Consider the following 12,468-nt stretch of genomic DNA (forward strand, 5'->3'; position numbering starts at 1 on the left):
TGTCTATTACCTACCATTTCTTTAACGAACCAACTATTAGGGATACACGGAACACTGCTCTGTGCAATAAGCTTGGCTACACCAACTAAGAAATATGCAACACCCTTGTTTAGGTATTTAGATGCACTACAGTTATTTTGCATGAATAATGCTTTACTTAACTCTCGTGCTTATCAGTTTTGCTAAAAACTACAAACCTACTAAAGATGCATTTGAAGAGGGGGCGTATATGGTGCAGTGTGTTAAAGTACAATATGCCTTTAACTCCTGTTAACCTAGACATGGTGTAAATGGGAAAGATGTTTGATTTTCATCCTAATGACATTTATTCAGCCCACAAAAGCACCATATAGTTCAGCACAGTTGACAACCCAGCATAAAAAGAGATGGTGCCACAGCTCAGACTTCAAGAGCTTGAAGTAGAAATATTGGAGAGACAGCCTCAGCAGAGAGAAGTGGGAGGCTCGGTGGCATGGGAAACATGCCTGTTAGGAAAACTCCTAGAAAAAAACACTAAAAATAGTCAAATCTACAAATCCAAAATTCAGTAAGTTTTGAAAGGTATAGTTTTGTAATATTACAATACCAGAAAAACTGAAAATAGTCTTTTAAAAGTCGAACTCACAAGGCTTGAAAGCTGTTTTCTGGGTACTGTTTTCCCCAACAGCACAAGTTACTAGTACACAGAAGGTATATTTTTAAAGGGCAAATTCTCTATGCAATTTAATAGAATCTCTATACTAAAACAGTTAAGTTACATGTCTGTCTCAGTACTTTGGGAAATACATTTTAAAATCATGGTAAAAATCAATACTGTTGAGCAGGTTACAGGACTGGAATGGTATATGCTCATAACAGAAGCTAAACTGAAAGAGCAGCAAATAACTTATTAAATCTAAAGAGGACAATGCAATTAAGAAGGTATCTCCACAGATAAGGCATTAGAAATAAGAATTAGCAATAAAGGCCCCAATCCTGCAAATACTTATGCACATATTTCAGTTTTACACATTAGTCCCATTGGTTTATTAATTAAGAAATGGTAAACATGTGCTCACAATGTCTACACTACAACTAAAATCCCACAGCTGACCTGCATCAGTTGTCTCTGGCTCATGGGGCTTGGGGTAAGAGGCTGTTTAACTGCAGTGTAGACATTCAGGATTGGGCTGGAGACCTTAGACCATTATCCAAAGAGAGTTAAATGAAACAGAGAAAGAATTCATCAAAAATGGAGGTAGCAGCTTCCATTTTACATTCAGAAACATTGAGGGCTACACACAGACATCTTTTGCAATAATTCAGGACTCTGAAAGTTTCTAGAGAATAATTAAAAGAAATATAAGGAAGATAGAGGGGGAAGATAAATAGGTAACATTTTGAATCTTCTAATATACCCTTCCTATTTACACTCCACTCCACACTGTAATTGGATTTGTTGTTTAGCAAAAAACTGCTGTGTAGCTACTTCATATTAAAAAAATGCAAGTTACTAAAATGAATTGAAAACAGTCTCCTCCTCCAATTGTGGATAATTACATTGTGAGAGAAAAAAATACTGAAAACGTTTTTCATAGGTTGTCTAATATAATTCTGTAAACAACCTATAAATTATCTCAGAAATGGTTAGTTTATCATCATCCCTTTTGGTGGCATAAATTATGAATTCCATAATGTTGGTGATGTTTAACCTACAGAGATAAAAACAATGAGGAGTCCTTGTGGCACCTTAGAGACTAACACATTTATTTGGGTATAAGCTTTCGTGGGCTAGAACCCGCTTCAAGTAAGTTTTAATGCAGAGTTACTGTACCAGTTAGCTAAAAGGACATATATTGCTGATAATGGAGCAGTGTATATTACCTTCCTCCTATGTTTGAAATAAGCATGGCTAATTATTTTAAAACAATGTAATTTTCACTACGGATAGCTGGATTGTTCAAGATATTAGAAATACTTCAGCTACTTGTGAAACCATTATACCCTGACTTCCCAAGTCAGTAATATAATGCAAAATTATTTTTTCCCTCCTCCCACTAATAGTGAGCAAAAATTGTTACATATTAATATGCTGTCGATATTTTTCATAACAAAAATATGACAGAATTAGGAATGCTTTGTAATCGGCTTTTGAATTATTCTACCATTTGTTCATTTATAAACAGCAAAGTTCAAAATATAAGCTCTGATCCCTGCAATGTTGACCATGGTCAGCCAATAAAATTAACCAAATGAATTTTAATGATAGGTGAACCATATACTTACAAATATATTACTGACATAATGGAGCTTTGTCTATTTTCTACTGTTATATTTCATTGGATATATGAAAGTCTTTCAAAATTAAAAGCAAACATAAATACTTTAAAAAAACTCACACCAGCTGCCTATGAACTGTAGCCAACTACTTTTCTCACTTTAAGTATCTAATTCCCCCTCCCCCCAACCCATGAAAAAAAGTTACTTTTAGAAAAACTATAGTTAGGCCACCAGAAATCAAACAGTGTAAAATTAAATGCCTTCTGTTAGAACAAGTTATGTTCAAATTGTACAGGTTTATTTACAATTGTAGTTATAAACAGTAACACAAACATTTTTACATTAACTTTATGAAAAAAATCTCGTTGCTGAAGTAGGCACAGAGTCAGAGGCTCTTCAGAGGACAGGAAGTGGGGAATGTAATACAACAGCTGCAGGGCAAAACTAGGAGCGTTGGGCCAGGTGCAATTTCATGCAAATACTTTCAATAGTTCAAGTTCTATTGGGGTTTATTCAGATATTTTTTAAAAAGGAATTTGTTCCAGAATTAAGGTGCCTTAGCTTGATTCCTACTCAAATAACTTAAAATAGCTGATTTTTATAAAGGTCAGTTTCATTTATTTCCTTATGATACATCAATTTTACATTTTATTAACTGTAAATACTAAGTGGTTTCCACACAGTACAGCTGATTCCCATAATCATCATTCCAGAGTTTTTGCTACTTTCAGCATCAGCATGCACACAAACTATTCCATGGCCATAAGGGCATTCCAGGATTGGCTTGCTAACTTGAGAACCAAATTTAGATGAAATCTGAAAGCTGCAGATTAGTGAAAGCTATTTTAGATCAAATCTGAAAGATGCTAGAATAGTTGTCAGTTCTCTGGCATTAAAGAATTTAAAACGTTATTCAAAGGAAAAATCCATATGGCCTTGAAGGTAACAAATAGTTATCACAGATATTCAGTGCTTTGACCACTTTGCTTTATTTGTGTGCATTAGGTGTGTTCTTGTTGCAGAACACACCTTCAAGTTAGTACAAATCCATGTGTGCTGAACTGAAGGGTTTTGAAATGACAGCCCAAAGAATATATTTTATTAGATATTTCACTTTTGATGGAGGCAGACAACTCACTTTCACCTAGTAATCTGTCATGTGAAGCATGAATTCTAATTTCATTTGCTCAAAAGCACTCACGCATTTGTACTACAATAGTAACACTGCCTCAACCCAGAAAACATTTAATTTGCATAATTACAAAATCATAACCCTGTGGTAAGTTTTTCTTATTGTATACAGTTCAGTCTAGTATTTAAAAACAGTCATTTAACCGTTCAAATTATTTTACCTGATAGTGTATAGTAGGTTTAAAAAAAAAACCATCAACTTTTTTCCCCCCTCCATAGTATGGTTTGCATTTTTCAATCACCTTGAGTTGAAGATTGATTGAATTGGGTTCCAATCATTTTGAGAGGCATAAGTAGTATTACTGAGCTTTTGTCTCTTCTGTTTACAAACCTAAGGACTGATAACAATACTTGATACTACCAGTAGGCAAAGTCAAATTTACAGGCAGTAGGCTTTAGACATTTTTGACTTCTAATTCTCAAGGTTATTTACAACACTTCAACTATTTTTCCATACCCGAAAGACCTGCATTCCCTTCATATAGTTCTACACAACTGAACTGCTACATTAAAGCTGCTTTTAAAAAACCTGACCTTCATAACAAACAACTTTTGCAAAAAAAAAACAAACAAACCCCAAAATTGTTAAACAAAAAAATTATTGAAATCTTGCTGAGAAATTAATAATTTACCCTATTTTAAGCCTGCTACTCAGGCATTCCCATCAGCAAACAGAGATGTTCTCTTAGATTAGTATTCAGTTGGAAAGCAGTCATTTTGTGTCCACATACAGTATATTGGTTGCCTCTTTTCTTTTTAAACTGTTATCTTAACAGTTTTTTGTTATTAGTTCTCCAACGCATCCAGAACTTTCATGATCTGTTGTTTTATGGCTTTGGTAGCATCACCTGCATTTGGAATCAAATACCTTTAAAAGAGAAAGGACCATCATTAATACACTGTGCCAACTTTCCATGCCAATCATAAAAACTGATGTCTGAATTCATCCTCTAGCTTAGCCTCAGTAAGATTTGGGAAAATCCCCTTTTAAAATGTAAAACTGTTGGGTAAATAGTAATATTCTTTGTAGTTGGAGTAAGAGAAAATGTTCTTCCTGTGAATTCAGTGCTGATGAAAAGTATTGGGTTGAGAACCCTGAAGACTGAAAACCTTGATTTAGTCATAGAAAGGTACAGAATGGGCAACAGCAGGGCAAGATTTCTCCATACATTACTCCACCAATGCATACCAATCCTAATCTGGAGATACTTCTATGGACAAGAGAATAGTTCATTTTCCATGTTTACCACGCAGTTCTTGCTCACTATATGGAGGTAGCCAGTGAAGTAGTGAATTAGTGCCATGTGTGGTGGTGTTTTCTGTGGTATGGACAACTTACTGCTGGGAACTGGACCAATACCACCAAACTCATTTCACACAGGACACCCAAACAGGCATCAGATTATAGTAACTTTTAACCACTACTGATCTAGGTAAAAAACCCTTCCAAAACAAGATGCTTCACTGCACATGCTTCTCCCTCAGGGAGAGGATGAGAGAACAACCAACCTGTGACATATGTTAGTCATGTTACTTAATGCAGTAGTGGAAGGCGCTCTGTACTAAAGTGATGAGTCCAGTATAAGAACTGATATAGAATAGAATAGATTTGCACCAGCAATCTTCAGGTTAAAGGCTCTATATCATATTACTAATTCTCAGCTGTCCAACCCCTAAAGACCAGTTTTTTAAAAAAAGATTATAATTTTCAAAATCATGCATCAATACTGACATTGAGAAAACTTAGACGTTTAAAGGAACATTTTTCCATACAAAAAAGGTCGCTCCTCTCATTAACGCGTTTACTCTCAAGTGCATGTCTTCTAGAACACAGACTTTACAGATCGCCTTAGGTTAATTTTATTCTGAAGACAATTATTTTGGGTCTGATCCCAAGTCTACTGAAGTCAATAGACTTTGGATCAGACTCTTCATGTCTGGGAAAACCAGACATACAAGAATCTGGAATCCATTATTTACATCACCAGGTAAGGTCTGTATGTTAATCATGAGCCTTCTTTATTAAAAGAAAAAAAATTCCTTCACCTTAATGTCTTTAAATACTGGAGTTTCCACACACACGAAGATCTAAGAGAAACTATAAACTGTAGTGAAAAAAAGAAGCAAGCACAAAGCCCAAAATACTTCTCTTGCTTTGGAGGCTATGCCCTCCCTGCCCTCTCCCAAAGTGATAAACCAACATCAAAATCTTAGTGATGAAGAATATCTGGTGCCTTTCCACATGATACATTTGGGGCCTTTGTAGCAGGATAGAAACTTACAAATAGCCTCTTACCTGGACCCATTACTAAGAGGACACTTTTCAGTAAAATGGTTACTAAAAGGAGTTATTTCAAAAATAAAAAGTTAACTTAAAAAGTATTTCAGAGGCATTTATATGGAGGTATGGGTGGAGGAGGAGACATTTCTTTCTACATGACTTATCTTACAGATTGTTAAACTGATCAGGGTACAATCAGTACATTGTTTTTTCTAAAATACACAAACTCAATATTCCTTGAGAGAGACTGTAGATCTGCTGTGTATCCTGATTCATGTCAGGACATTACAGCTATTAAAAACAAAGTGTTAGCTTTGGGCCTGATTCTGGAAGTGCCAAGTGCTTCTGATTTCCACTGATATCCCAAGGAATTAGTGGCACACTCTACCTTGCAGGATGAGCCCCTTTGTTTTGTGATCAGTTCATAATTGAGAAACAGTCTTACCTTTCAACTGCCAAAATTTCTATGCCCGAAGTACTGCTGTTCCCATATTTAAAGGTGATTAGTTCTGGGTGTTTCTTCTTGGATGTAATTTTAACTACCGAGTTTAGGGCCTGACGAGACTGTATGTAAGCCAATCCCCTTCGTGATGGAATCTCCCTCAAACAGTACATATGTGTTGCAGTTACTAAGAGATGACTTTAAAAAGAGAAAGAATTTACCAACAAATGGAGTAAGGGTCAAATATACAGAAAGTTTAATACTAAAGATAACTCTCACTGTGAGCTAGCTAACACAGTTTTCAAATTCCAACAGTTTCATATTTATGCCGCATATTTAATTCAGAATTCCTAAACACTTTACAAACTTCTCTCAGAACTGAAATGCAAGCACTTCTGAAGTCAAACATGGCAAATGTTTAATAGCACAAAGCAAAACCATATAGTTTGTCAATGAACACCGACACTGCACAGTCTCTCAGGAACTAATAGCTAACATGTACATCTCACAGGGAGCCAACACAGAGGTTCTGATCCTGTATTCGATGTACATGCAGAAGTATTTGCAGCTTTCAGGCAATATCATCCTAGGTAAAATTTTTAGAAGAGCTTGCTGGTTTTTTTCCTGGATGAACTTTTCCAGTGGTTTAAATGTATAGTTCTTTGGAACTATGACAAAAATGCAACAGTGAAACATTGACTGCAGTCTCTGGTCAAATTGTTGGTCAAATTCTAGAGTTTTATCTTCCACCAGATTCTTTTTAATAAAAATATAAAATAGTTTTCTGTTCATCTGTCTAAATAAGAGCAAAACACAACTTTAAGCAACTTAGTGTTTTGAGCCAAGGACACCATGCTTTACACTACAGCCCAAGTTTGTTAGGTCCCTACAGTCACACTCTTTGGGGGCAGCTAAGGGAACATGCACTACGCATCATGCTCCAGTACCTCCTAATGACCAGATAAAAAGGTCACTGCAACTGTGTCCTGATTTAGAGACAGCAGTGCCTCTGAAATACATTTTTATGCAGACATTGACAAGGACAGACTGCAGGCACACTTGGACGTTTGGGGCCCCAATGCTGAAAATAAACCCGAAACTTATTGAGAGTATTTTCTGAAACAACTTGTTTTGCAAAAGAATTAGTACTATTCTTTCTATTGTAATCTTAGCAGTAAAATTCTGTACACATGCTGTAGAAATAGTCAAGGAGCATATCTGTACAGCACCTAGCACAATGACTAGGGCTCATAGGCACTGTGACAATACAAACAATAAATACTACAGCTCTTAGTTAGTTAGTGGCTCAGACACTTATTGTTCATTATAGACAATATCCAGACACAATTTAACACCACCACTAGCTTTTTCATACTCTTAAGAATAAATAGTACTTTAGTACCTAGGAAACATGTGTCCATTTTCTTTCACTTCATTACAGGGGAAATGATGCTTCACATCTGGTTTATTTATCCATGTGTGGATGTTGACTACCTCTTTTCGGTCATCATCCGACATTGAGGAACTATCAATTTCATCTATATGGAAGAGGAAAAATGGACTTTTACACAGACAGAACATCTGTCAGCTCTTCAATGTTTACCATGTTATTGCTTATTAAAAATAAAAATAATTCGGTTTCATATCCCAATTAGAACACTGAAGAATTCCAAATAGTACGTTTGGTGTAAACCACAAAAGTGCAAGGAACCCATTATCTACTAAGTCCAATCATCTTGCATCCATATTTGAGTTCTCACCTCCATTCTTTTAATTACTCCTTTTTCAAAGCTATTTTTGCATGCTCTAGTTAGAATGTTTCCTTCAAGACAATATAGAGTTGTAGCTATGCACATCCACATCTAAAAAGGTAATTTTTTAAGAAGGGACACTGAAGTTAGAAGTCATGGGACAAATTCTGCTCCCAATTACACCACTGTAAATACAATGTAACTGCACAGAAAATAGTTTCACCTTTTTTGTTCTTCTGCACAAGCACAATATATTTGTGCAATGTTGGTTTTGCTCATACTGCAGGATTTGTTTTAAAAAAGAATGTTAAATTAAAAAAATCCTAAAAGCTAATTGTTAAACACTTTTTATTAAAAAATACATAAGTACTATAGACAAAGCCTTACTGTGGACCTAAATTACCTGATCATATCCATTGTATACACCCTAGTCGGTAACATCACATCCTCAAATGGAAATGGCAGAAAACTTTCCACAAATAGTTTTCAAATATAAGTGTGGAAAGAGGTTTTTCTGGGAGACAAGAACACACTGACAGAATTTACTGAACTGACAGTAGAAAAGCTTGTGCCCATCCTGATGGCAGCTATGTGATCGCAGCACTCAGTGACAATCAGTGATACAGTCGGTACACATCTAAGGAGCATGTAGTCCTGGTTGAACAGCCATTAATGTGAACTATAAATCTTTTAGTTTGTGACTGCAGTGTCCACACAGAGGAGTTACAGCACAGCACTCTGGTGTGCACTGCTATTCACACCCTCCTAGTCCAAACTACAGAGCAGTATACACACAGCCTAACTGCCAGCCAAGCAGACAACCTAGGATCAGACAATCAAATTGGATTTTTTTCTTCTTGATCATTATCGCCAGTAATAAAAGGTACTGCAGGTCAAAGTGCTTAACCTCAGTGGAGGTTAACAGGGTTGCATGCGTGTAAATGATGACAGATGTGGGCTTGCAAGACATTTAAAACAAATGAGTGAAAAAGAGAATGCAGTTTGACTGTCAGATCCTCAAGGTGAATTTGCAGAGTTGGCAGTTAAAGGGGGGGAACCACTCTTCAGGGTAGAGAATGTCTACTATTCGGTGTCTGTACAATGCCCAGCACAATGGGGCCCTGTTCTTGCTTGGTCATTAAGCCCCTCTAATCTGATTAATAATAAGAATAATTATTTAAAAATATTTGTGTTAATTGAAAATATTTAATTTGTAGTTAATGATAGACAACAACGGTACCCTGTGACAGTCAAATAGAAAAGAGGTTATGTATGTGTCTAAATTAAGGGGACTTCAAATAAGAATAGAGTTTCCTACTGTACCAGTATCATATTCTTCTTCATCTCCAATGCTGAATACCGGTTTTACACCACGGTAGGGTTTTCCCAATCTGTCACTGCTGCTAACATGTCTGGCATGGGGAGAGGGCAGGAGGGGAAAAAAAAAACAAACAAAAAACTTTTAAGATCCTATGGTACAACATTTACTATAGCAGCATGCAATATCAAAATGTGACCGTATCTGTGCAACTAGAGAGGAATCCACAGTCTCAAAGTCTACTGCAAGAAAGCCGGGAGTGACCCAGAAAGCACCAGATTAGTAAAAGCAGATCATGGGGTTATTTGCCAGACTGAACACTTTTAAGCATTGTAACTGAAAAGCAGGTAGTCCTGCATCTTACATACAACTTCTAACCATTCTCTCGAACAGCAAAAACATTCTAAAAATCCAAAACATTTAAGGAGATGCTCTGAAATACCCAGCAGAGCACTCTAGTGTTTGTCTGAATTACATTTTAACATGCTGTATGGCTCTGGAAGGATTGTAAATTGGGGTGGAGGGAAAAGATGGAGAATATTAAAAAGTACATTTGACTGTTCGCTGGACTGGCAAGAGGGTCACTCTTGGAGAGATTTTCCCGAAGGATAACACTGTGTAGATACAAAAAGGAAACAAATCTGCTTCACTTAAACATCTATAAAGCTCTGTTCCTGTTTTGAGCCAATATATTGATGCACACTAATTTATATACATCTGTGGACCCGGGTCCAAGAGGGTACCTGTGCCTTTAGTACTATATTGAAGAAAGCTGATATTTATCTATCCATGGAAGTCTAACAAGTTGCTATATCTTCTAGGGCTATTTGATTAGAAGTTACTGAATGAGAAAGAACATGGAAAAACTAATTGTTAATTGAGAAAAAACAGAAATATGCTATACAAAAAAAGTAATATAAAAATGTGCTCATTAGTGATTTAAGACAATAAGCATCGATGACACTGACAATCCAAGAGGGCAGTGATTCTATTTTACTATTTAGCTAGACTTTTGTGCATATGGAATTTTAAGAAAAAAGAATGAGGAAGAATACTGTAGATTACTGATTTGGTAAGAGGAGGTTATGTTTAATAAGATTATATATTTATAATGTTAATTGAAATTCATAGCTAGGGTTTAAAAGAGGTTATATTTGCATTAACAGAGGAAGGTTAGACAAAGCAAAAAAGAAAGGCCTACTATATAAATTTTTGCACCATATTAAACTAGAAATGGGGAATTCTACAGGAATTAAATGGCACTATATGAGATCAGTTTGTGGTACAGGTTAGGGATCTCATTTAATCTAATTCCATTCAGTTGATTACTAGCAAAAACAGTCTGATTTTGCAGGTTAAGATAAAATTGGCATGACTGAATCAATGAGACAAAAATGTTTTTCCACTTTACAGAGCTGGAATTTTAAGAAAAGCATAGTCTTAGTACATTAATTTATCCTGGGTTCTAACTAGTTAATATTGTCAGTACAACTTTCCAATGGAAAAAGAAAGATGATTTGAATGTTGGGGAGCAATATTCCTTTAAGGGACAAGTACATACTCAATGCAGCAATATTTCTACATAACAAACAAAAGGTAGGATGGTCTGTCAGTTATAAAACACCTGATGTACAACACTAAAAAGCTGCAAAGATACAATTTTATAGTTTAATATTAATGTTTCCTAAGAGGTTTTTATCTTTATTCTTTTAAAGTAGCTTTATAAATCCTGAAATAACCATATGTATCAGTTTTACTGGGATATTCCTGTTTCCTTCCAAGGACTACAAGGATACCCTTAACATTAACTATTGTTTTTGCTCACCCTATACCATCTCCTTTCTCTAATAATATTGGGTGACCTAGCATAGCCAGCATGATGTTCCCCCATTCTCAGAGAATGGACAAATCTACTAGAAAAAAGTGAATCAAAATCCTTAAAAATAGAACTGATATTTTTAAAAAAATATGACTTTTTCAGCACCCACTTCCATACAGCACAACCTGCCAAGACTCAAATGTGGGATGCAATGTGTGACAAAGACCCAAAAATGAGGGAGACCAAAGTATTTTTCGTGCAGAAAATGCTATGGATTCCTTTGTTTGGCATAAGTAACTTTTTATAAGCACAGTTTCATGATTATTTCTGACATAAATAATTTTATCATTAAAAGTGAAGGGATACTAAATTTGTGTGGAACAAAGTTAACTCTGGGAACGAAATGAGGGACAGTTGAGAGGTGTGCCTGTTTTTCTGGCTCTGTTTGCTGTTCCCACAGTGTGAGCATCTTCATTCTGACCAGCATCTTCCATTACCACAGGCTAAGAATGTGCTCGGAATACGCAGTATTGTTGTAGACATGTCAATCCCTGGACTTTAGAGAGACAATGTGGGTGAGGTAATATTTTTACCAACTTCTGTTGATGAAAGAGAGAAGCTTTCCAGCTAACCTGAAGAAGAGCTCTGTGAAAGCTCAGAAGCTCTTCTCGCTCACCAACAGAAGTTGGTCCAATAAGATATTACCTTATCCACCATGTCTCTCTAGGAATGCAGTAGTTTTAAATTTGCTGACAAAATTCCAAGAGGACTTTAACACTCTTAGAGCACCCTGAGCTCTGAAGATACTTTTTGAACAGCTTGTAATAGGTCTCCTTCGAAGCTCAAGTCTCTCCTTCTGAAGCTCAAAACTGAAGCCTGCTAAATAAAGGCTTCTGCCCCTTTTCCCTACAACAAATAATTAATAAAATGCAAAACTGAAGTGACTAGATTTAAAAAAAAAAGTTTCAAATAAAGAGGAAGGAAACTGAAAGACTGAATAAAAGCCAAGAGAATAAGAAAGCACTGGAAATATTTCCCTTTTCTTCCCCTGACTGCAGAATAGCACTTGAAAACGTTAAGTTTGATGCGAAGCATAGCTTTTTAAAAAGTTGATATATAGAATTTCAGAGATGTCAGTGAGACCAATGCTTACAAACATTGTGAAGTCATGCTCAAAAGGACAAAGGTGTTTTTAGTCAGATTGGTCTACTCATTGGCTTACCGCTCCATGCTTGCTCTGTCTGGCCAGGAAAGATTGAAAGATATTCTATAGCAAATTGGGGCAGAGGACAGAACAATTATAAAAAATAAAAAACCTAGTATAAAAAAATGAGTACTCTGTATCAGCAATTTTTCCCTACATCTCCTCAAACCCAACAATATTTCAGCAGACCTACCCAGGGACCA

General features: G+C 35.9%; 1 protein-coding gene across 3 annotated transcripts in view; it reads right to left on the bottom strand.

Moving 5' to 3' along the window:
* Positions 1-12,468, bottom strand: part of TBC1D23 (TBC1 domain family member 23) — a 64,882-nt gene that overhangs the window by 5,655 nt on the left and 46,759 nt on the right. For 2 of the 3 annotated variants that reach the window (XM_073307586.1, XM_073307592.1), the window contains 5 exons: positions 12,284-12,328; positions 9,248-9,336; positions 7,576-7,711; positions 6,177-6,371; positions 1,094-4,318 (listed from right to left, as the gene is read on the bottom strand). In XM_073307586.1, coding sequence (XP_073163687.1) covers positions 4,237-4,318; positions 6,177-6,371; positions 7,576-7,711; positions 9,248-9,336; positions 12,284-12,328 — 547 coding nt within the window. In that variant the 3' untranslated portion in view covers positions 1,094-4,236. The remainder of the gene's footprint in view (positions 1-1,093; positions 4,319-6,176; positions 6,372-7,575; positions 7,712-9,247; positions 9,337-12,283; positions 12,329-12,468) is intronic. The other variant, XM_073307603.1, reaches the window with a different exon arrangement.

This window comes from Lepidochelys kempii, chromosome 1, assembly GCF_965140265.1.
Source record: "Lepidochelys kempii isolate rLepKem1 chromosome 1, rLepKem1.hap2, whole genome shotgun sequence".
In the NCBI taxonomy this organism is placed as follows: domain Eukaryota; kingdom Metazoa; phylum Chordata; order Testudines; family Cheloniidae; genus Lepidochelys; species Lepidochelys kempii.